A 25386-nucleotide genomic window follows, 5' to 3' on the forward strand; every position below is an offset into this window, starting at 1 on the left:
GTTGCCCACCTGGGTGGTGATGTGCCTCCTACAGGCTATGGTCATATTCCAGAGGCCTGGGAGCCTGAGGGTTCGGCACACGATCTTAGCTGTTCTTAGGACTGTGCTTTTTTGGACAGAGGTCTCAGATGTTGTTCCTTGTATCTGCTGGCGCCATCCTCTCAGCTTGGGAGTTACTGCCCCTAGTAATCACTAGTTGGTATTTCTCGAGCCTCTCATGTTCCTTGTCTCATCTTCCTGATGTTGCTATCACTTGGGATCTACATCTGTCACTACCACTGTCTTATGATGTTTATATATATATATATATATATATATATATATATATATATGTATATATGTATATACAGGGTGGGGAAGCAAAATTTACAATGAACATTTAGTTGTTTTTTCTCAGCAGCCACAACGTCAATTGTTTTGAAACCAAACATATATTGATGTCATAATCATACCTAACACTATTATCCATACCTTTTCAGAAACTTTTGCCCATATGAGTAATCAGGAAAGCAAACGTCAAAGAGTGTGTGATTTGCTGAATGCACTCGTCACACCAAAGGAGATTTCAAAAATAGCTGGAGTGTCCATAAAGACTGTTTATAATGGAAAGAAGAGTGACTATGAGCAAAACTATTACGAGAAAATCTGGAAGATACTATTAAAGAAGAATGGGAGAAGTTGTCACCCGAATATTTGAGGAACACTTGCGCAAGTTTCAGGAAGCATGTGAAGGCAGTTATTGAGAAAGACGGACACATAGAATAAAAACATTTTCTATTATGTAAATTTTCTTGTGGCAAATAAATTCTCATGACTTTCAATAAACTAATTGGTCATACACTGTCTTTCAATCCCTGCCTCAAAATATTGTAAATTTTGCTTCCCCACCCTGTATATATATGTATACATATAGATAGATAGATAGATAGATAGATAGATAGATAGATAGATAGATAGATAGATAGATAGATAGATAGATAGATAGATAGATAGATAGATAGATAGATAGATAGATAGATAGATAGATAGATAGATAGATAGATAGATAGATAGATGTACACACACACACATACACTCCTGATCAAAATTTTAAGACCAATTGAAAAATTGCAAGAATTTACGTTTTGCACTGTTGGATCTTAAGAGGGTTCTAAGTAGAGTTTCAAAATGTAAAAAGAAGAAATGGGAGTGAGACAAAAAAAATTGAGTAAGCAATTTATTGAAAATAACAATTAAACTAAAATAGACTGTTCATCAGCCGATCAAAAGTTTAAGACCACAGCCTTTAAAAGCCAAAATCTGTGCAAAAATGTGGATTCAATGTCATTTTCTGTCAGGTATTCACACTGTCATGACCTCCTGATGGCAAAGGCTTTCTGTCTTTGAATGTTGTCGGATTGTTGAGCTGCATAAGCAAGGCTTCTTGCAACACGCCATCGCTGCTGAGGTTGGATGCAGTAAGACAGTCATTTTGAATCCAGTCTGGAACTGATGTCCATTTTTTTAAGTTCCTTGCCATCCATCCCCAAATGTTCTCAGTTGGATTTAGATCAGGGGAACACACAGAATGGTCCAAAAGAGTGACGTTATTCCTATGGAAGAAGTCCATTGTCAGATGGGCATTGTGAACTGCAGCATTGTCCTGCTGAAAAATCCAGTCATTAACACACAGACGAGGGCCCTCAGTCATGAGGGATGCTCACTGCAACATCTTCACATAGCCAGCCGCCGTTTGACACCCCTGCACAACCTGAGGTTTCATTGTTCCACTGAAGGAAATAGCACCCCACATCATGATGGCACCCCCTCCACTGTGCCACAGAGAAAACATCTCAAGTGGGATCTCCTTGTCATGCCAGTAATGTTGGAAGCCATCAGGATAAAACACTGGTTCACCTCATGGTTGTGTATTGTCTCCACTTCTGTTCATCATGTACGCTGACAGCTGTAGAACTTCTTTAGAGGACAGATTTATTGTGAAGTTTTCTGATGTCACTGTCCTTTTATCCCTCCTTCAGGGGTAAAAGTCTGATCATGGTCCCGCCCTATAACATTTTGTCAGCTTGTATGATGACAATTATCTGGACTTGTTTCAAAAACTAAAGACACGATCATTGATTTTTAGACGCAACAACGATGACCACAAAGTGAGTGTGATTCATGGTGAAGATGTTCAGATTGTGGATTCTAATAAATATCTTGGCACTATTTTTAGCTTACTGGCTGACAGGTCGTAAGCTATTGTCGTCATGCAGCATCTGGCGTCGTCGTCTGTCGTCGTCTGTCGTCCGTTACAAAAATTTCAATCGTCTTCTTCTCCGAAACTACAATTCCAATTGACTTCAAACTTGGTACACAGCTTCTTTATGATAATGTCAACAAAAGTCAGTGAAAGTATTTGGATCCAGGTCTGATTCTGGATTTGGTGCGACTTTGAAAAATTTCCCCATTAAAAGACATAGGAAATGGATCGATACAATAACTCAGTAAATATAAATGATATCAAGTTGAAATTTCTACAGTACAGTGGATGGGGAGATGACCAAAACATAATGGCCACATGCTGATCAGGATCTTCTTCTGGATCTGGGAACTTACGGAAAATTTAACATGGGCTCTTATGGGGAAAAAATTTCAATCATCTTTTTCTCCAAATCTACAGTTCTGACTGACTTCAAACTTGGTATACAGCTTCTTTATGATGATGTCAGCACAAGGTATTGAAATCATTTCAATCTGGATCTGATTCTGGATTTGGTGCACCTGTGAAAAATTTTCCCATTATAAGAGATAAGAAGTGGATTGATCCAATAAATCAGTAAGTATCAATGATATCAAGTTGGAATTTGAATTTTTTACAAATCTGATTGGAATATGACCAAAACATGTGCTATTTCTGTAATATAATAAATACACATAAGTGGGGGATAATAAATGGGATCTGGATACATTTCCCAAAGCTTTTAATTTGGCCGGTAAGCTACAGGGCCATTGGTCCTATTTTTTATTGTAAGCTCAGGTTTGATGCCAATAATGAATCTGTGGTTAAGAGTGGGCCAACAGAGAATCCATATGATGAGGAGACTGAACTCTTTTAATGTCAGTGAGAAGATCTTAAAAAAACTTTTATTTTTCATTCATTGAAGGCCTCTTAACACCCTCTTTTATCTGTCGGTTCAGTGGTTTAACTTTGAAAGACAAGAACAGCCTGCACGCCACTGTAAAAACTTATCCCAAGATCACTGGAGTCAGACAAGGGACTTGTCTTCCCTCTGGGAGCTTCAGGTAGCGAGGAAAGCAGAGACTATCATCAGGGATCCTCACCATGTGTTGTCCAATAAGTTTGCTTGGATGCCTTCAGACCAGCGCTACCTTGCACTTCAGAGGAGAACCAGCAGATATTCAAAATATTTTATTCCTTCAGCTGTCATACTTTTAAACTCTGACAGCAGTCATTTTATATGACATTTTTTATGATAGTAGAACTAACAGGGTCTTTTAGCCTGCATTGATATTTATTGTTTATTTATTGTTGATTATTTAATGTATCTATTTGTCATTGTCTTCCAGTGACCTATCATGTACTTGCATACTGATTCATGTTTGACACATTGCACTTCAAATGTTAGCTGATGTCTGTTGTAAGCCACAAATGAATTGCCCGTATGGGATAAATAAAGTTTTCTGAATCTGAATCTGAGGACTGTCAAGGTAAAAAATGTTCTATTTAGAGAATAAAACTTTCTTCCACCTTTCAATGTCCCATGTTTAGCGCTCTTTTGCAAAGTCCAAACAGGCAATTTTGTGGCATTGAAGGAGACGAGGCCTTTGAAGACGTTTTTTGTTCTTAAAGCCCTTCTCTCACATATGCTGTCTGATTTTAATTGGCCTGCAGTCGGCACCAGTAACGGTCTTAATTTGGGTCAAGGATCGTCCCGTGTCTTGGCGGACAGCCAATCAGGGGCACATTTCTGGGTTAAATAGTGAACACAGCCGTTTGCACGCCCTTCAGTGCAAATAGTGAGCAAATGATGGGTCAGCGAACGCAGAGGCTTCACGAACGCAAAATCTGTTTCTGCGTTCGTTGCGTTCGCAAAGTCATCGTTCGCTCACTATTTACGCTGAAGGGCGCACTAAACAAGTGTGTTCACTATTTAACCCAGAATGAATGCCTCCGCCTCCACTGTTTCCAGTCATCTGACAGCGTTATGGTTAGAATGAAGACATATTAGGGGATATCTGTGAGCCCGGATCTGTGACCTCCTCCCTTACCCTCACCTGTCTGGATGAACCTCCTCACCCTCATCTGACTATAGACGTACTCCCTCAGTTGTCTGCATGTACCCCCGCCCCCCCCAACACACACACACACACATACACACTGAACTGAATTATTAACACATATATCGTGCGTCGGGCTGGACATCTAAGGATGACTCCACTTATTCTGCACTGGTGACTTTATTTACAGAACTCTAAACAGTCACTGATGGCGAACCACGCCGAACAACAGGACAAACAGATTGTATAGAAAAACTGAACGCTGTTCCGTTCCTCTCATCCACACGCACAGACACACACAAACCCGCTGGTGTGTGTGGCACCAGTTCACTGGCTCTGCCCCCATACGGTTCTCATTCATTCATCTCTCAAAGCCACACACACTTTCTCCTGAACTAATCTATAGTTATCCATAAATCGATGGAGAATACAATTCAGTGAGCAGAAGTGTCCTCACTTGGTAAATTCGTTTTTATCTGCACAAAATGTCCATGGGAAAAATCTGATATCATTAAAGATATTGTCAAACTTCTCTTAAAAATCTTCTTTTTCAAATGTAAATAATATTTCAAAGGAAATACATGACAGAAGTGAAGTGAAATGAAGCTACAAGAATACATACTCATTCTAACGCGGACCTCTGAGGTCCGCGTTAAAATCAGCCCTGGAGCGAAGAACTGGGCGAGCACACACTTTTAACCAACTAGCCCAGAAACGGGATAGCGCATTTTGCGTTGCATTGGGGTTAACGAACTAACGCATGAACACATTTTGTGTTGCGTCAGTTGTTAACGAACAAAGAGCGAGCCCAGAAACGGGATAGCGCAAAATGCATTAAATAGACGCATTTTGCATTGCGCTGGGCTTAACGATTTAATGAACTAGTGCAGAAACGAGCCCCTGTTCCTCTAAACTCTAGTACAATAGATGTACGTCTAACATGAACTGTACTGCACATGTTCAGCAGCTCTTTTTCAGCAACATTAACATACCTCCACACTGGCTTTTTCTTTTCACTTCTCCCCTGATGCTGGCTGTAGGTTAGTAGCCGCTGGCTGTAGGTGAGGAGCCGCTGGCTGTAGGTGAGGAGCCACCAGCTGCTGCAGGTGCAGTGACAGTGCCTGGTGCGGGAGTCATAGCCTGTGCTCCTTCGGGGCTTTCCAATACTGGTCACTCAGCTTTCTGGTGTATATTATGTGTGACTAAGTGTTTCCTCAGGTTTGAGGTGTTGCTGTGGCTGGCTTTACATTTAGCATTACAGATATTCCAGCGAGCACAGTCTGCATCAAGTTTAGCAAAGTGGAGCCACACCCTCAAATGCTTTCCATCTGCCACACTTGCTGTTATCATCAAGCCGCCACTGACGTAATCATGCTCTTGTGCGTCCAATGCCATCGTCACGTCAGGCAGACACTCCTCCACTCTCGCCCCGACACACACAATGCGAGGATGCGTTCAAGTAACAAAATGTGGTACCATTTGACTTTACATGAATCAATACTCAGCAGTACCAACAGAATTCAGTCGGTACCAATGAAAGTAAAGAATTTGGTACCCATCCCTAATATATACAGAGAGTTAGAATAATCTCTTGTCTAGGGATGCTCCAAGCCGCATTTCTGGCCTCCAATACAGATTCCAATACCTGGGGTTCAGTATCTGCCGATACCGATCCGATACAAAAAATAATTATACCAGTGCTGAATTACCTAATAACCTCTATGGCCCACTGTGTGGAAGAGACTGCAGCACTCTTTTGTTAAAGGCAACATCAGACTTGACTTAACTTTCTGAACTTTGTAAAATAAAATAAACATATACATGTAGTCAACTATTTATTAAATAACTGTACTCCAGTGCAATAAACAGCTTCACCAACTTTGTAAAACAACTTGATTTGTGTAAACAGGAATTTAACATTCCATTATGTAGCAAGACCTGGGAGAACCTATCTCAGTTCACAAGTACAGGTAAATTGGTAAACATTCAAACAAGAATATACTTCCCTGTAAATCATGGAGTATAAATTTGAATAAAACAGATCAATACATAAACCAATAGCTTCAGCTTGATAGGTATTCAAAATAAACAGAAATTGCCTGATTGTAACGGTTTAGTGCAAATATAATTTTAACATCCCATAAAAAAGCAGCTGAATAAACCAATAGCTTCACTAGCTTAGTAAACAAAATATTTAAACAGAATAACATTCTGTCCAGACTGTGTTATGTCCTTGGACTGATTGGTGCCTACTCAGTAACACAGAGAGAGGGGGCATATTGCGGATCATGTGAATTACTTTCCTTAGTCCAAAAACACACAGAGAGGAGCTTCTCCTGAAAAATTAGGGAACGCTTATCAAGTTTTCGAACTCAAATCCCCTATATCCCATAGGAACGTATACAGAGCCATTCACTTTGAATGACAGTATGCAGGCTCCGCAGGAAACATATGCAGCTTCAGAAGCCTTAAATATGATTATGGACACAGACTCCAAAAATTCAAGGTATGATGAAACTTCAGAAGAAATTTGTAGAGACAGTGATGAGATGAGGAAACAGAGGGACACAGGTTGGACACAGAGACATTTATAGTAGGGATGTCCGATAATATCGGTCCACCGATATTATCGGCCCGATATTGGCATAAAAATGTAATATCGGTGAATATCGGTATCGGTTTTTTTGCCTATCATTAAAACCGATAAAATAATGCTTTGATTTCGCAGGCATTTACCGACGCGTAAATGAAGCATTGTTTGTAGCTGAAAGAAATGTGCAGTTTTCAAAATTGTACAGTAGAGTTGCCACACTGTAATAGACTCATGGAGGGAGGGAGACAAAATAAAGAAATATGGCATTTTTTCCACAATGTAACTCTTTCTCCGACAATGACGAGATTTTCCGTCAGTCCGTGTTTTCACTGTTATACTGGAGTTGAAGCTGTTGCGGATCGTGTGAATTACTTTCCCTAGTCCAAAAACAAACAATTAAGCAGCTTTTTCGGAAAAATGACGGACCGGGTTTAACGTTTTCGCACTGGAGTCTCCGTATCCCATGGCAACGCATCCAGCGGCAGTCACTGAATGAGGAAATGCAGACTGTGCAGGAAGCGCACGCAGTTTCAAAAGCCTTAAAGATGACTATGGAGACAGAGTCTGACAACTCAGTATATGATGGAGCTACAGAAGAACCATTTAGAGACAGGAACGGAGAAATAGAAGGTGAGGGAGACGGACACGGAACACGGGAAACACGGAGCGGCTCAGGTCCGACACGAAATGGGGGGGGCACGGAGCGACACAGAGAAAATGACAGACAGGAGGAAGAGAAAAGAGACATCTATAGAGGACATTCAAGGAGAAGACAGACACACAGACATGGGACAAGACAAAGGACAGCTAGTGTTTATCTGTTAGAGTGAGTTCAGATTCAGACTGAGGACACAGAACAGATTCAGCTGTATAATGTCAGCAGGGACACAGGTAAGACACTGTTTGATTTGGCTTTAGTATGAAATAAATAAATAAATACATATATTCATACATAGATAAATAACTAGATGTCCATATAATTATTTCCAGATCAAACACAGCAGGTGATCCAACAGGAGGACCTGGTGCAACCAAGCAAAGGCCATAAATCTACAGTATTTAGTGCATTTGTTTCTTTTTTTTCTTGAAAATGAGGAATATTGAAGTGTTTATATCAAAAAACTAAACTACTATGTGTTAGACTTATAACTGATGTATGTAAATGTGATAAGTTTAGAAGGAACCTGGTGCTTTAGAAGATGTTTGGTCTAAAGTTTGGTGTAGATTCCTCTAATATTTTGTGGAATGATGGGATATCTTAGAGCTGTTATAATTATTGTTGTTATTATTATTTTATTTTGTGATTTGGAATACAGTGTTACTGTTGGTAAATGAGAAAGAGTCAAAAATGTAAATAAGAAATCAATTTTATCTTGAAAATCAATATCTTTGGAAAAAAAATGCAGTTTTCTCAGTTTTTTGCTCAAAATTCAGTTTTTTCCTGAAAATGACTAATATTCAAATGTTCATATCTCACAAACAAATGAAGATAGAATAAAATCCTTTCTTGTGTTTAAAAGTTGAAGGTCTGTTCTTTCTTTTGATGTATTCAGTGTTCACATACTCCTAACACAACATTTTCAGTCAGCCTCCAAATATTAGTGAAAATGACCAAAAAGGCTGGCGCTGGCTACCAACTCACTGGAAAATGCTCTGGCGGGGAAAGAGTTAAGTTCAAGTATGTATTCTTTGCACAGACAGTGTTTACATTTTAAAAGCCTTGTTGCATTTGAGAATGCATCCAATGGGGCATCACAATAAAATTAGGCATGATGTGTTAATTCCATGACAGGAGATATGTGATGTTACCTAAAATTAGTTTAATATCCCACATATATCGGCAGCGATATCGGTAGATATCGGAATCGGAAATTAAGCATTGGACAATATCGGCATATCGGTTTTTTGCAAAAAAGCCAATATCGGACATCCCTAATTTATAGTACACATTCAAGGAAAAGACAGACAACTAGACGTGGGACAAGACAAAGGATGCCTAGTCTTCATCTATTAGACAGTGTGAGTTCAGATTATAACTGTTGACATGGAGCTGATTCAATACAGATGTCATTCTCAGCTCCCTAATGCCAGCAGTGACACAGGTACAAAAGAGGTCTGGATGGAATAATAGGCCACTATGGATCGGTCCATTGTGTTATGAGATTGGTGTATGTGTGTGTTTTGAGTGTGCGTGTGTAAGAGGGACAGAGAAAAAGAAAAGTGTAAGCTAACATCTATATACAGTGTATGAAATAAAAGCTTCTGTCTGATTCAAGGATCCGAGTCTGCTGTATTCCAGTATTGCTGTAAGGGAGTTAACCCCGACATCGGCCCTGGAGGAAATCTCCCCTGTGCTCGCTGACTACGGTCGGACGAGCCGAGCAGGAAAGGTTAACAATTGTCACAATACCTGATATAGATTTTAAATCTGTATCGGGGCCGATCCCAGAAGCAAATGTCAGATCAGAGCATCCCTACTCTTGTCGTTTCATCTTCACTTCTAACCTTAGAGTGGTCGCCCAGTGGTTTCTGAACTCTTGTTTTGAAGATAGTATTTTGTGATTTGACCACAGCTATGTTGGCTTTTTGGAACCAGAAGTGTCCGTAACCTTTTGAAAGGGACATAACTACCAGAGTCTGAGGGATCAAAGGTGACTTTGAGCTGCTAAGTGTTAGTTTACTGTTTTGATAAAATGGTAAACTTCATCAAACATGGAGCAACAAAGTGATTTTACAGTCTTGTTAGTATAACCTATTAACCACAACTACAATGGAGCTGTGTGACCATAAAAATAGTATTTTTTAAAATAAACTACTACTCTGAAACTCCAACTCTCTAGGCAAGAGGGCTGTCGGACCAATTTGCCAGTCAAAGCCTGACACAACAGATATTAAAAGTTCTATTTGGCATGCGATCTGATAAACAGAAGCTGAGGTCTGTATCAATTGTTTAAGACTCCAAATTATGTAATTTTATTGAAGTGTTTTTTTTTCTAAAGGTAAACTACTCAGTTGTTTTTGTTATCAAGTCTGTTCAAACTCTGCCTCTATGAACAAGGTTAGTTTATCATTAAGAAAAATACTTGAATAAAATTACTATATATTATATAATTAATATTTGTGAACAATTTAACAAATATTTTTGATTTATTAGTAGATGTCAGCCTATGGTGTTTTTTAAAAGCTGATATAAAAATGTGGAACAGTTCTATCTCAACTAATCAGAAAATGTTATGATTTCCAATATATTAATGAAGATCATCAGTATAAAACTCATATCTGAGTTCTCTGTACATCAAAAACATCTTCAAGATAGCAGCCTGTGTTGTAGCTTCTTCTACATATTGACATCTTCATTCATTCATTTTCTGAACCGCTATATCCTCGAGGGGGTCACAAGGGTGCCTATCCCACCTACTATTGAGGGAAGGTGGGGTACACCCTGGACGTGTCACCAGTTCATTGCAGGGCTCATATTGATGTCTTTGCAGATGAAGTGTTGCTGTTATCAGAGTGTTATGTTTTAGCTGTTTGTTAGTTGAACCATTCCCTCTGCAATTCAAGTCATATCTGCAAGATTTCACCTATTTCACATATTGTTTTTGGGCACAACACAAACCTATGGACAAAGTGCCTCTAGCAAGAATGGTAACATTGTTTTGTGTATTGTATTCTAATTGAGCTGTCTTTACATGTGTGTTAACTTTGTCAGATTTAACTAGATGACTGCAAATACAATTGTTCCCCCTGTATAGACACACCGATATCATCGAAATCCATGTTTTTATCCAATGGGTTCAACAGCATAGTGATTTCGTGTCATTCTGCATTACATAAAAACGTTAAAGAGCATAAATCAGAGAAACTGTCAACACTAACCTCTCCAGTCGTTCTGAGAGGTTGTCTGCCAGGTCAAAAGAAGGAGCTTTGTACACATCGGTCAGGTCTAACTTTTTCCTGAAGCCTTTCCTCAGCAGTGGTGATGTCCACCTGCACAAAAACAGATAAAACAAACTCTTAGAATCAGGTAAAAATATAAACTCTTAAGAATAAAGTGTTAACAATTATAGTCTGACATGCATAGGGGGCAAACCATCTCAGATTTACTTTGGTTTTTTTGCCATAACAGACAACTTTTTGCTTTTACTTTCAGTGGTTTAATACAAATATCTGTACTTTTATGCATTAAGGTGAATTATTCATTACTTTTTATTTTGCATTGTAGCATTTTTTTTTCTCTTTAAGTGCATATCAGAGCTTGTGCTTTTGAACTTTTACTTGATGAAATAAGACAAATCAGTAGTTCCATTTTTACTACAGTATTTTCAAATACTTCTACTGGAGTAAAGAATGTCTGGACATTTGACACCCCTTCATATCCCCTATACCTGAATATCTAGTGAAATGGCGACAACATGAGCAACAAAAAAAGACTGAATGGTATATTTTACAGTTGGTTATTTCCTGGAAAACGGCACATAATAATAATTTTACGTCCACTGAAAGACATTCTTGAGTGTTTATGTCTGGTGCAGAGGACCAATGAGCTCAAAGCTACGGTTTGATGCTCCATAGATGAGCTATCAAAATAACCTTGGCTTTTCAGGAGGAAGGCAGCCTCCCGAGATTACTGTTTACATAAGAAACATCATTATGCATAAACAAACAAACAAACTCCACACTTTTTACTGGGACTTTAATAAATAAATCAATAAATAAACAAGTGGTGTCAAGCACAACTAGCATGCAACCTTGCACGTATTTCACCCTTTATAAGTAAATGGGAAAATTTTTAAAAATCCTAAAAAATTTGAACTTTGACCTATCTTTCCCAAAATGTAATGACATCTATTCTGGGTCACTAGCAATCTATAAACCCAGTTTGGTATGAACTGAACCAATAGCTTTGCTGCTAAAGTGTTAAGAAACAAACAAACATACCGAACCAAAAACAATACCCCTTGCCTCCCTTTCAGGGGGCGGGGTAATAAATAGAGTGCAAAAACAGATAATGTCAGAATCCATTTGAAAGAGCACTTGTATTTGCTGGGCGCACCCTTAGGGATAGGGTGAGGAGCTCAGTCACCAGGGAGGAGCTCAGAGTAGAGCCGCTGCTCCTCTGCGTCGAGAGGGGCCAGCTGAGGTGGCTCGGGCATCTGTTTCGGATGCCTCCTGGACGCCTCCCTGGGGAGGTGTTCCGGGCATGTCCCACCGGGAGGAGACCTCGGGGAAGACCCAGGACACGTTGGAGAGACTATGTCTCTCGGCTGGCCTGGGAACGCCTCGGGATCCCCCCGGAAGAGCTGGAGGAGGTGTCTGGGGAGAGGGAGGTCTGGGCATCCCTGCTTAGACTGTTACCCCCGCGACCCGGCCCCGGATAAGCGGAAGAGAATGGATGGATGGACTTGTATTTATAGAGGTACCTACTATGTACCAGGTAATGAGTTGAATTAGTACAGACCGCTGAAAAACTACAGTGGAAAAGTATTCAGATCTGTCCGTAAAAGCACCAATACACCACTATGAAAACAGTGAAGCCCTGCATTTAAAACAGTGCTGAAGACCAAGTATGTCAGTACTACCAGCTAAATGTACTGTGGTTACAGTGTGAAAACTTAAGTACTTGATGTGCTGAATGGTTTAATAAAATATTACATTACCAAATTTGTCAGTAATGAACACATACAAGAGAAGGTTAATGTTTAGTTCATCGATGTGATGCAAGTTTTACATAATTCATGTAAAACTGTACTTTGTAAAAGGCAGTGAGAAAATACAGATATAATTGTGTATTGCTGTTATGTTATGATACTGCATCAGTTTTCCTCTTTATAGTAAACCTGAAAAGAATCTTAACAGAATCACTGTTATGGTCAAACACAGATATAATTAAAGCTGCAAGCAGCATTGGGCGGGACCTCGCACCGGGCGATCCGCCTCCCCCGCGATCCGCCACCCGTGACTGCCCCATACCAGTTCCCATCCTTTAGTGTCTGTCCTCCTTACATCTGTACAGAACACCAGTGACCCTCTGCTGAAACCACCATCACCTTTAAAATGAGACTTTTATTTTGGAAACCCTACTGTGTGTATGTGCATTTGTTTTTAATGTGAGAGAAAGAATCAGTTTGAAAAATTAATTGAAATTGTATGAATAAGTGAGTATAAAAGTGATGATTTACCACATTTAAGGCTTTTATTTTGGAAAAACCCTATTGTGTTAGGATGTGTGTCTGTGAGAAAGAGTACTTTTGAATGAAGAAACATTGTACAAACAGTTGAGTGTTTGGTCATAAAAATGAAAAGAAGTTATGTAATAGACATTTTGTATTATTCTTAATTTTGGTTTTATTTTGAAAAAATGTACTCCGTGTACTTTTGAATGTGTGCAAAATTTCCAATATCCACAATACAATGCAGTAAAACCTGTTTTAAAATAAAAAAAAAAAAAAAAAAAAATTTTGGATTACCTGGGACTTGAACCAGGGTCCTTCAGCTCCATAGGCAGCTACATGAACCACTGCACTACAGAGAGACATGTGAAAATGTGCACCAGCAAGACTTTTATAGGGATTTTGCCATTTGGAAAAGTGAAACTAAACATAGTCTTCAAAAAATCGCTATAATTCCATAACCGTAGGTCGTATCTGAAAAATTCTTTCACTTTTGGATTCTGCAGACTTGTGGGAATTCAATGAGGTTTTAACTTTTATGTCAAAAGTCTGAAATGAATAAGCAGTAATTGCAGAAACGTAGAGTAACTTTCAAAGGCAGATTGCCAACTTCCTGTTGGAGTTAGCTCATGAGTGTCAGTGTATGATTTGTCGGGCTCAATCAGACCAACATTTTGGCATTTGTTTCATGTTTCTGTGACATTCCTACTGGCTGCTAGGGCAGATTTTGTGTGTTTTTTAGTACATAGGTGGCGCTACAGAGTCCATTTTGGCACCCAAGGGGTTAATTTTTGATATTGTATGAAAGTGTTCACCAGCCATGACATACATGGCAAATTTGGTGAGTTTTGGAGCATGTTAAGGGGGTCAAATGGCAGTCTAAAGTGGAAAAAGTATGAAAATAAAAGAATTGTTATAAATCAACAACCGTACATCCTATCTCAAAAATTTTTGCATGTGAGCATTGTGCTGAGTCCCACGAACGTGTAGATATGTCACATGTCAGGAAAAACTGCAAAGTGAAAAATGAGTTCCAAACATCACAACTTTGCGGGCTTGTAAAAAAAAAAACTAAGACAGTTCCGGAAAAAGTGAGAGATCACTTTTTTGAGGAGGTTTCACTCTATCTTTTGATGCTATTTAGAAGTCAATATGACAAACGGTGTCATCGGAGTTAGTTTTAGAAAATTTATTTTGAAAGGCATATTGCGAACTTCCTGTTGGAGTTAGGTCATAAGTGTCAGTGGATGATTTGTAGTGCTTCATCCAACAAGAATTTTGGCACTGGTTTCATGTCTGTACGACATTCCTAGTGGCCACTAGGGCTTTTCCCATTTTTTTCACATAGGTGGCGCTAGAGAGGCCATTTTGGCACCTATGGGGTTAATTTTTACATTTTATCAAATTTTTCGCCAGGCCTGACATGTGTGCCAAATTTGGTGAGTTTTTGAGCATGTTTAGGGGGGCAAATTCCAGTTTAAAGCGTCACGGAAAAATAATAATAATAATAATAATAATAATAATATAAAAACGAACGAAAAACAATAGGGCCTTGCTTGCAGGCAAGGCCTCTCACTGTGTGAGAGGGCCTTACCTTTCGGCTCGGTCCCTAATAAAAACGAACGAAAAACAATAGGGCCTTGCTTGCAGGCAAGGCCTCTCACTGTGTGAGAGGGCCTTACCTTTCGGCTCGGTCCCTAATAATATAAAAACGAACGAAAAACAATAGGGCCTTGCTTGCAGGCAAGGCCTCTCACTGTATGAGAGGGCCTTACCTTTCGGCTCGGTCCCTAATAATAATAATATAAAAACGAACGAAAAACAATAGGGCCTTGCTTGCAGGCAAGGCCTCTCACTGTGTGAGAGGGCCTTACCTTTCGGCTCGGTCCCTAACTATGGCAATAAATGTAAAATCTACGTTAAAGACATAACTGGACAAAAACACACCTGCTGTCTCTGATTTCATGGTTTAGTTTTTATTATGTTAATTAAGAAGTTAAAGAAATTAATTTTGCTCAAATTGCACAAAACATAGTGCTATGATGCTGACTTTACAGGGACTGTGATCAATGCAGCTGTCAACAGTCTGTAGAGCAGTGGTTCCCAACTTCTTTTGGCTCGTGACCCCATTTTAACATCACAAACTTCTGGCGACCCCAGACATTCAAAACATTTTTTGCTAAAATTAATTTGTTTTTGATCATGTAATAGTTTGCTATACTATATTGCAAATAAACTTTAATTTTAGACGACATTTAGTCTACAGTACAGGCCAAAAGTTTGGACACACCTTCTCATTCTTCGCATTTTCTTTATTTTCATGACTATTTACATTGTAGATTCTCACTGAAGGCATCAAAACTATGAATGAACACATGTGGAATTATGTACTTACCAAAAAAGTGTGAAATAACTGACAACATATCTTATATTCTAGTTTCTTCAAAGTAGCCACCCTTAGCTCTGATGACTGCCTTGCACACCCTTGGCATTCTCTTGATGAGCATCAAGAGGTAGTCACCTGAAATGGTTTTCACTTCATAGCTGTGCCTTGTCAGGGTTACTTAGTGGAATTTCTTGCCTTATTGATGGGGTTGGGACCATCAGTTGTGTTGTGCAGAAGTCAGGTTGATGCACAGCTGACAGCCCTATTGGACAACTGTTAGAATACATATTATGGCGAGAACCAATCAGCTAAGTAAAGACAAACGAGTGGCCATCATTACTTTAAGAAATGAAGGTCAGTCAGTCTAGAAAATTTCAAAAACTTTGAACGTGTCCCCAAGTGCAGTCGCAAAAACCATCAAGCGCTACAACGAAACTGGCTCACATGAGGACCACCCCAGGAAAGGAAGACCAAGAGTCACCTCTGATGCTGAAGATAAGTTCATCTGAGTCACCAGCCTCAGAAATCGCAAATTAACAGCAGCTCAGATTAGAGACCAGATGAATACCACACAGAGCTCTAGCAGCAGACACATCTCTACAACAACTGTTAAGAGGAGACTGCGTGAATCAGGCCTTCATGGTCAAATAGCTGCTAGGAAACCACTGCTAAGGAGAGGCAACAAACAGAAGAGATTTATTTGGGCCAAGAAACCCAAGGAATGGACATTAGACCAGTGGAAATCTGTGCTTTGGTCTGATGAGTCCAAATTTGAGATCTTTGGATCCAACCGCCGTGTCTTTGTGCGACGCAGAAAAGGTGAACGGATGGATGCTACATGCCTGGTTCCCACCGTGAAGCATGGAGGGGGAGGTGTGATGGTGTGGGGGTGCTTTGCTGGTGACGCTGTTGGGGGTTTATTCAAGACTGAAGGCAACCTGAATCAGCATGGCTACCACAGCATCCTGAAGTGACATGCCATTCCATCCGGTTTGCGTTTAGTTGGACCATCATTTATGTTTCAACAGGACAGTGACCCCAAACACACCTCCAGGCTGTGTGAGGGATATTTGACCAAGAAGGAGAGTGATGGAGTGCTGCGCCAGATGACCTGGCCTCCACAGTCACCGGACCTGAACCCAATCGAGATGGTTTGGGGTGAGCTGGACCGCAGAGTGAAGGCAAAAGGGCCAACAAGTGCTAAGCATCTCTGGGAACTTCTTCAAGACTGTTAGGAAACCATTTCAGGTGACTACCTCTTGATGCTCATCAAGAGAATGGCAAGAGTGTGCAAAACAGTCATCAGAGCTAAGGGTGGCTACTTTGAAGAAACTAGAATATAAGATATGTTTTCGGTTATTTCACACTTTTTTGTTAAGTACATAATTCCACATGTGTTCATTCATAGTTTTGATGCCTTCAGTGAGAATCTACAATGTAAATAGTCATGAAAATAAAGAAAATGCAAAGAATGAGAAGGTGTGTCCTAACTTTTGGCCTGTACTGTATATAATGCATATTATTATGGACGGAGGCAGAAAAGCCAGGTGTAGATTACTGCACAAAGTGAGAATTTTATTTTCCTTGGTCAGGATATGTACAGTCAATCCAGCTTGGATTTACACGGCTGACAATTAATGCTGAGCAAACAATAACTCAAACTATGAATTATGAAAGAGCTGCAGCATCTGAAACTGACCACAATGAACATTTGAAAGATAAACAGTACCACAGTGTTTCAGTTTCAGCTTCACAGTTTGTCATGTCTTTTATGGATTGGGATTGTCTCTGTCAACTCACTATATTTTTTATTAATATGTTTTTTGTTTTGTTTTGTTTTTATAAGTAAGTAAGTAATTACATTTTATCTATAGAGCACTTTTCACAGACAGGGGGTCACAAAGTGCTTTACAGTGCAGATGCAGTTAAAAGCAATTAAAAATGCAGAGTAAGATACAGTTTTAAAATGCAGTTAAAAATACAATTAAAATGCGATAAATACATAAAGTGCAGTCAGTTTGTAGCAGCCCTGAGTCAGTTGGATTTAAAATGCCTGTGTGAACAATAGTGTCTTAAGGTGTTTTTTAAAAGTCTCAACAGAGTCCATGGACTGTAGGTGTATTATCAATTACTAGAAATTTCAGGCGACCCCATTTGAATTCCAGGTGACCCTGTGTGGGGTCCCAACCCCAAGGTTGAAAAACCCTACCATAGAGTATTGCAATAACTCATAATATTGCAACAATCTCATATCATAGGTTTTTAACATACAATTTAAGAGCTAACTACCACTGTTTGACAAATATAGTGAAGTAAAAACAGCTTAGTGAAAGCATTTGGTTACTCTTGAAAAATAAAGGACATGTTATGAAAAGATGCTTAGTAGATTACATACAAACAGTTTGTCTGGTTAGAGGAGTAGTCTCTGTCTGGTTGTTACCACATTACCTGATATCAGTTATAGTCACTTTGGTTTCCTGGTCAGCCTAATGACAGAGAGAATACATATAAGGACATTCAGTCCTGGTGACTCAGTCAGCTAAAGACAAGCTGATCCAGATAGAGAACATTTTTGTGTTAGCTGCTGCCAACTGTGATATTTCCTCTTGGTGGGATCAATAAAATCTTATCTTATCTTCTATTATCAAACTTTTATTTTCTGAAAACAGACCAGCTTCTTCCTTCCTTCCCTTCTTAATCATAGACTCAGTGGTGGAATTAAGAGTTTTACATCCTCTCTCCAAGCATAATAGTGTTCTGTGCTTGTAAACTTGCCAGTTTGTCCTAAAGCTTAGCTGAAAGATGGTTGCTACAGGACAGCAATGCTATGACGATATTATATAGAACATACGGTATTGATGTAGATTAAACAACTAACAGTTTATAAAGTTGGCCAAATGAGCTCAACCATGTACAACAGGAAAATTAATCAAAAGGTTAAAAGATTAAAGGTCAACTCGTTTTATTATCCCTGTGGCGAAATTTGGTCTCTACATATTACCCAACCTAATGCACACACGGTACCCAGCCTTAGCATAGCACACATTAGTAGCAGTGAGCTGCCATTAAAAGTGCTCAGGGACCAATTTCCGATTCTCATCAGCACCGTGGTCAGGGGCACTGACAGAAGAATTAACAGTGGAGTTCTTTGCTTCTATCCCTTTGTACAACAGAACTACAGCACAAATCAGAACACTGACTTTTAAACACACTTATTTTACAGTAATTCTATTTAACCTTTTATAGACATGTAATGAAAATCTGTAAATCCTCTAATGCCTCTACGAATACCCCCGTTTCATTAATCATTATTTTACGCTGCTCTACCTGTTGCATGGATGCATTCTAAAGAACTCCTCCACCACTAGTTTCAACTTACATGTGCGCATTTTACGCACAGGCAGCAAAGTGCCAGTTAAACATTTCATGAATATAACGCGACGTAAACAGGACAATGTCGGTCCCTTGGTACCGACTGAGTGACATTTTCAAGATTCTACCACATATGTTTTACTCTTAGTGCAGTATTTCACAGGGCTGTTAGTTTAATGAAATAAAAGGTCTGAAAACTTCTACCAACAATGTAACCACTTCACAGTACTCTGCATAAGTCAGCCGTCAGTTTGGACATTTATCATGAAAATATACCTGCTGCTCAGCTTTAAATTCCCTAACCCTAACCCCGTTTGAGAAAGTTTACAGCGCTTTAAGATCAGAAGCACAAAACGAATAGAGGAGGTATTTCCTGAATCTTAATATTTACTAAACCTCCATAAGTTGCAGCTTGCATCGCCGCTGCGACTGAGCGGTGCATTATTTCTCCTTTAAGGTTTTCCTACCGATTAATATTTTTTCCATCATGTGGAAAGTGCAGTTTTTACATTCCAACTCCTCTGACACTAAATTTACATCCATACATGTCTTACCAGAAGAAAAACTTAGAGAGGAAGTTGGCATCTTCCACTGGTGACTTCTGCATCCTAACAGTGCCGCCAGTTTGCTTTCTCTGCACCTGAGTCGTTTCCGTGCGCGTCGCTCACATCTGTGTCCACACTGAGCGGCAGACAGAGACGGCGTGCACAGCCTGCGTGGGTTAAACTCCGCTTTCTGTCTCTGATAAAGATGAAGTGAGAGTTGGCCTATCTTCCTTCCAGAAATGAACACCAGTGTGTCCGTCCTCTGCGCGTCCTGATTCCACTCTGTCCCACTTATCTGGTCGCGTTGCCGCCTCTATCTCCGTGTGACAGAGAGAGGACAGTCCTTTATGCGCGCGTGGAGACTCACGTCATTTCCACACGGACCAACCTTGGGTTGCATATTGTGACCATAAACCGAAGACACTGAGATAACTGATCTAAACTGATCCACTTTAGCCAGAAATATATCGATCCAAATGAGGCAAGCAAATAAGAAAATAGTAAGAACTAGAAAGCACGAATTCTTGTGCAGATTTGTGTTAAGTAAAGTGCACTGAAACAATACATCTGAATTGAAAAGTGTCTCAGAACGCGCGCTGGATTAACAAATCTGATACTGTACCGATACTTATTCTAAGTAAAACACATTACACTACATGTTAAGGTGCACATTGATACGTTTCACTATTGATCTGCATGTTATACACTAGAAGGCGTTTCATGACAAAAATAGAAACCAGTAAATAAATAACTACATACATACATACATACATACATACGAATAAACCCATCGATCTCCGCATGAATTAGTCTTTTACACAGCATCAATAATAAACATGTATAAAAGCTGTGTATATATGATATATGCATTGATGAAATTTAATCTGGTAACAAGACATTTTTTGGTACTCTGGTGTTTGAACACTTAGTCAGTGTCTTGGTCCTTAAATTTACATTCTTTAGTAAAGTTAAAATAAATAAATAAATAAATAAATAAATAAATACACTCCAATCCTCTATCGCATTCAACATTGTACTTACAGATCGGAAAGTCACATTATAAGATGCAATAAAATTCTCTGCATTGAATAATAATAATAGTTTAAGATGAATTTATCTATGAAAAGGTTCAAGACCTTGTTCTAAAATCCTCTCAACCTTCACTGATCAATGTGGGATCCTAAATGTAGATATTGATGTCTAAACTTTATCTGTAGGACACTGAATGTTTCCTGCTCCCCTAAAGCTCCACTTTCATTCTTTGTGCCCTGATGGTTTTTGTTTCCATAACACCTCTGTAAAGACTGTACAGGAGTTTAACATCACTAATCCTGCTACTTTCTCCATCCTTCTCAGATTTTTCATAAGAACAGAAAAAATTTCTATCTCCAGCAAATGAAAATAATGCACCACATGCAACAAAATGTGATGTTGTACAAGTACAGTTGGGAATAGACTTCCACTTTGAATATGGGAGTGTCACAGATATCCCGCTTTTAAGACTCAGTGAAACAATGGCTCAACGCGAACCAGATCTGTGATCATTTTTAAGGTGTTGTAAAATGTACTGTCTTTTTGTACTCTTATTTGTATGTTTTTACTTATAGTATTCTGTGTTTTTATTACCTGCCTGGGAACAATGGATCTAAATTAGCATCCCTGCTATAATTCGGCATGTGTATATCTTGTATTAATCTAACATGAATGTTCAAAGTTCACTGATGTGCATTGTCCCTATCAATTGTCACTTTTTATGGTGACAATTTAACATCTGTCCAGGGACTGCTGATGAAAAATAGCCATTAGGCTAACTCTGGAGCATTTACAACAATGTTAAATAATGCACAATGTCCCTTTTAAATAAACCAATAAAATAAATATATAAAGGTAACATTCGAAATTCAACTCTCAAAGTGTCGGATAACAGCAAATAAACACTGAAAAGTACTTGTTTTAAAGTAGAGGGAGACGTTAAGCAAAGTATCTAAGTATGATCAAATAAATATAGTTAAGGTGTGATAAGTTAAAAGATTCACTGTGCAGTAAAATGGTTCCTACAACATCTGATGTTTTTGATTAATTTTTATTCTGTACATGTTTATTACTCAGGTCATTTGAGCAACTTTATGCACTAGCAAAGCATCACATTCTATATTATAGAATATGCTCCATCGCTAGTGTATAAAGTTTAGTATAGAATCTATAAGATCATCTGCCCAGTGAGAATCACCAAAAAATCTCCAAAAATTACACTTTTCATTAGTGCAAAATAGCAGGCCTGTTTTTAGTTTCAACTTCATGTGTTTTATAGCAAATCCAAGAGGGTTTTAAAGAGTTTGAGCTTAAAAAGAAGGAACTTTTTTTATCTTTAACCTATAAAGTAACATTTCATCCTTTGTTTTTTGTTTGTTTGGTTGTTGTTGTTGTTTTTTTGTTTTTTTGTTTGTTTGTTTGTTTTACAAATATTCAAGCAAAAGCATTTTCTTCCCTAGGTCTTGTGAAGTAGAAGGATAAAGCTGCAGAAAATGGAAATACTCAGGTAAAGTACAGATATGTCAAACCTGTCAAAAAAAGGGGTCAAGGTGCTTAATTACATTCCATCAACAGCCTCACACTTAAAGATAAATTAATGATAAAAACATGAAGCATAAACATATCTCAGGCTACAACAGCTATCTGCTCTGTTGACTGACCTTTTCACTGTATTCTTGGCAAACTATATATAAAAGGTTCAGTATTTCTCAAAGCTCAAAATGTTGTCGTTAAATGACCTTTTTGGTTCCTATTCTAAAGCTATTCAACACACCGTCATAGAGCAGGAGATAAAAGAGAATAATTTCTACATGGATTGAAACTGAAGTCACCCACACATAATCACAAACTTTATTGTAAAACAGCAGTGTAATTCAATTGTAATTCAACATATTCTAATAATTTTTAGCTTTGTCTAAACACATGTATAAACAATCAGACTCACAAAAAGCGTCTAAAGTATCTTTTGCCAACAAAACGGAATGTAGAACTGCGGGTCATTCATACTCCCTCAGCCGTCTCCATATCATTCACGAAAAAACAAAACAGCATAAACACTTTGGAGACAATCAAATGAAACTTTTTATCAGTTTCAAGGGGGAATCATCAAAACAAAACCATCAGACATTCCATAAGGGAACAGAGATAAAGGCTGAGGCCTAATTTCATTTTACAAACTAAAGGCACATATAAACCCATGTAGTTATCTTTAAAAAAAAAAAAAAAAGGTAGACAGCTTCTTGAGCAGCAATCCTTTGATTGTTTTTTTTTTTTTTTTGGTTATGTAACACTTCTGAAATGTAGCTTTGCACTACAAATCATTATGTTTTCACACATTTTCAGCACAAATTAAACTGACAGAGGATCCAGTCTGTTTCCACTGTTAAACAGAGCAGGTTTCATTTTAACTTTCAGTTGTCATGTTCTGATACACTGTGGCACTGGAATGACCTTCATTAAGCTCTGTTTCCCAAGTGAACGAAACTGAGGAAAAGAAAAAAAAAAAGGCACAACATACATGACTAAACGAAACGCAGTTAGCAGCCAATGCTCTAAAAGGAGAAAAAAAGGTCTAATTAGGTTCTAAAACATCTGGAAGAGAAATAAAGCTCAGGCTTGAAATGAAAAGGATAACAAACTGCAAGACTTGCTTCAGTTAAACTGAAAGAAAATCCAGAAGGTATATAATAAACAACATTTCAAAAGGACAAACAAAGGTAAATCGGCCTAATTTGGTCATACACAGTACATATTTCAAGAAAAAAGATAATTACGAAGGTTATAGAAGGGCTCAAGAATTAAATAGAAATGAGTGTGACTGTGGCAAGCTGCAAATATATATAAAAATAACAAAATCCAGATGGTGTACAAGAAAGTAAAGAGTAACCATGAGCTGAAGCAAAATAAAACAACACATTATTACTTCTTATAAGATAAACACTAGTACAACTGACTAAAGTGGTAGATACAAACATTTGAAGACAAAAAAGACTTTGCATTCGCTAAAAGTCAACATACACTCTAAGCATTTGAAAAGATTAATCTGATTCTTATATAGTGTGGGACTTCTTTTTTTTAAATAAAGATTTGTTTTTATTAACAGAAGCTCTTACAGGATGTTTATGGTGTTTAGCAAGCATCTATAGTTCGTTACAGTGACATAAGGTGCATTTTATAGAAGGAACATAAATAAATGAATAAACGGACACATGGGGATGATTTTTAAAATCAGAAGAGAAAAGAAGAAAAAAAAAAAAAAATCAAAACAAAAAAAAAAATATTACATGAAATTTTCTCATCCCACCCTCCTCCCTCATATGGCTCTCAATTTGTTTTCATTTATATACCTATACAGTCTATGTGCATAGTTTATAATTGCACCCATCTGTACACATTCATATGTATATAAATCAACACACTACTCACAACAAATACATCAATGAGGAAGTTATACAAGAACAACCTACAGAGGGCTAATTTGAAGCCGGTCCAGGAAGGCTCACACCACCATGGTCAACCAAGTCCAGAGAGGGCAGAATGTTTATGAAGGGGCCCCAGACTTTTCCAAAGGATGCAGGCTTCCAGCTCACATTATATAATAGCTTTTCAGGTGTGCAGTAAGACACAAGTTTATTAATCCAGTGTCTTACTGATGGGAAATTATTCAGATTTCCAGTTTATTAACCCTTTCATGCGTTAATTATGAGAACCTTCATCAAGACATTTTTCCAGAGTGATTTTATTTCTCTTCAGGCATGGAAAAAAAAGGAAAATTTTTATGAGCCTATTTTTCACGGAGTTGCAAAAATGTCCACTCAGCTGAAGAAGCAAAGAAACATGTATTTACTGATATACTGCATGAAAACTATGAAATAAAAACCATTTTTAATGCTGCTAATCTGATGTTTTTTTCAAATTTTAACATACCTGCATGGAGATAATTTGCAAAAAAAAAAAAAACAACCTTTTTGTTTAAAAAACAAAATAGTTAATGACAGTCTAATAACAATTAGCTTTTTTTTTTTTTTTTTTTTTACACTCAAACATGTTTCTGCAGATCAGGTTTATCTAGATCAGCAAATTTACAGTAATGGTGTGAATTACAGTGTATGGGATGATGCATAAGCGTATCCACTGTGTTGGCTGATATGGAACTAAAACAACAAAATCCAAAAATATATAAGAGAACAGCTTTGAACAGCTGTCCACTGTAGTGACCACTATGCATGAAAGGGTTAAAATAATTTTTTTTACTGCAGTACTTGCAAGTAAAATAAAGTATTTCTTATAATAGGTCACATTAACAGAGCTTGTGTCCCCCAGAATCCACAGTTTTGGATCCTTTTCAATTGGAATTCCTATTACCCTTTAGGTTAATTCAGTGGCACATTTCCAAAATTCTTCTATCACTGGGCAAGTGTGGAAGATCACCATCGGTCAGTTTACATCTCTGACATCTGAATGAAATGTTGCTGTCAATTTTATGTAATCTGTGAGGAGTGTAGTATGTCCTATGAAATATATTAAATTGAATTTGCCTATGTTTTGTGGAGATTAACACAGTCTGTGCCTGTTCCAATAAATAATGCCAATCCACCTCCTCATAAACACAGCCTAGGTCTGTTTCCCATTTTCCTTTTGTAGATGTTTTATCATAAACAGGTAACTTTTCATTGATGATACCATATTTAGAAGATGTTATTATTTTTGTTGAACTGCATAATTTGTTACATAAATGGGTTTCAAGAGGAGTTTCTTTTGGGATATCCGGGAATGTTTCTTTAGATTTCTCCTTAACCCAGTCCCTAATTTGTATGAATCTGAAGAGACTATATTTAGGAAAATTAAATTTTTCATTTAGTTGTTGGAAGTTAGCAAATGTATCATTAATGTATAAATCAGCAACTGTTTGGATTTTTCTTTCTTTCCACCTCCGCAATACAGTCAGCAATGAGGTGTCAGAGGGTGGGATTACGGTGTGGGACATTTTCTTGTGATTCCAGC

General features: G+C 38.2%; 1 protein-coding gene across 1 annotated transcript in view; it reads right to left on the reverse strand.

The window, feature by feature from the left end:
* cftr (CF transmembrane conductance regulator) overlaps positions 1–19462 on the reverse strand; it is a 132868-nt gene extending 113406 nt beyond the window's left edge. Inside the window, 2 exon segments of the mRNA XM_030135578.1 lie at positions 10754–10864; positions 19360–19462. Coding sequence (XP_029991438.1) covers positions 10754–10864; positions 19360–19412 — 164 coding nt within the window. The 5' untranslated portion in view covers positions 19413–19462.
* Between the last annotated feature and the right edge of the window lie 5924 nt (positions 19463–25386).

This window comes from Sphaeramia orbicularis, chromosome 6 (genome assembly GCF_902148855.1).
Source record: "Sphaeramia orbicularis chromosome 6, fSphaOr1.1, whole genome shotgun sequence".
Lineage (NCBI taxonomy): Eukaryota > Metazoa > Chordata > Actinopteri > Kurtiformes > Apogonidae > Sphaeramia > Sphaeramia orbicularis.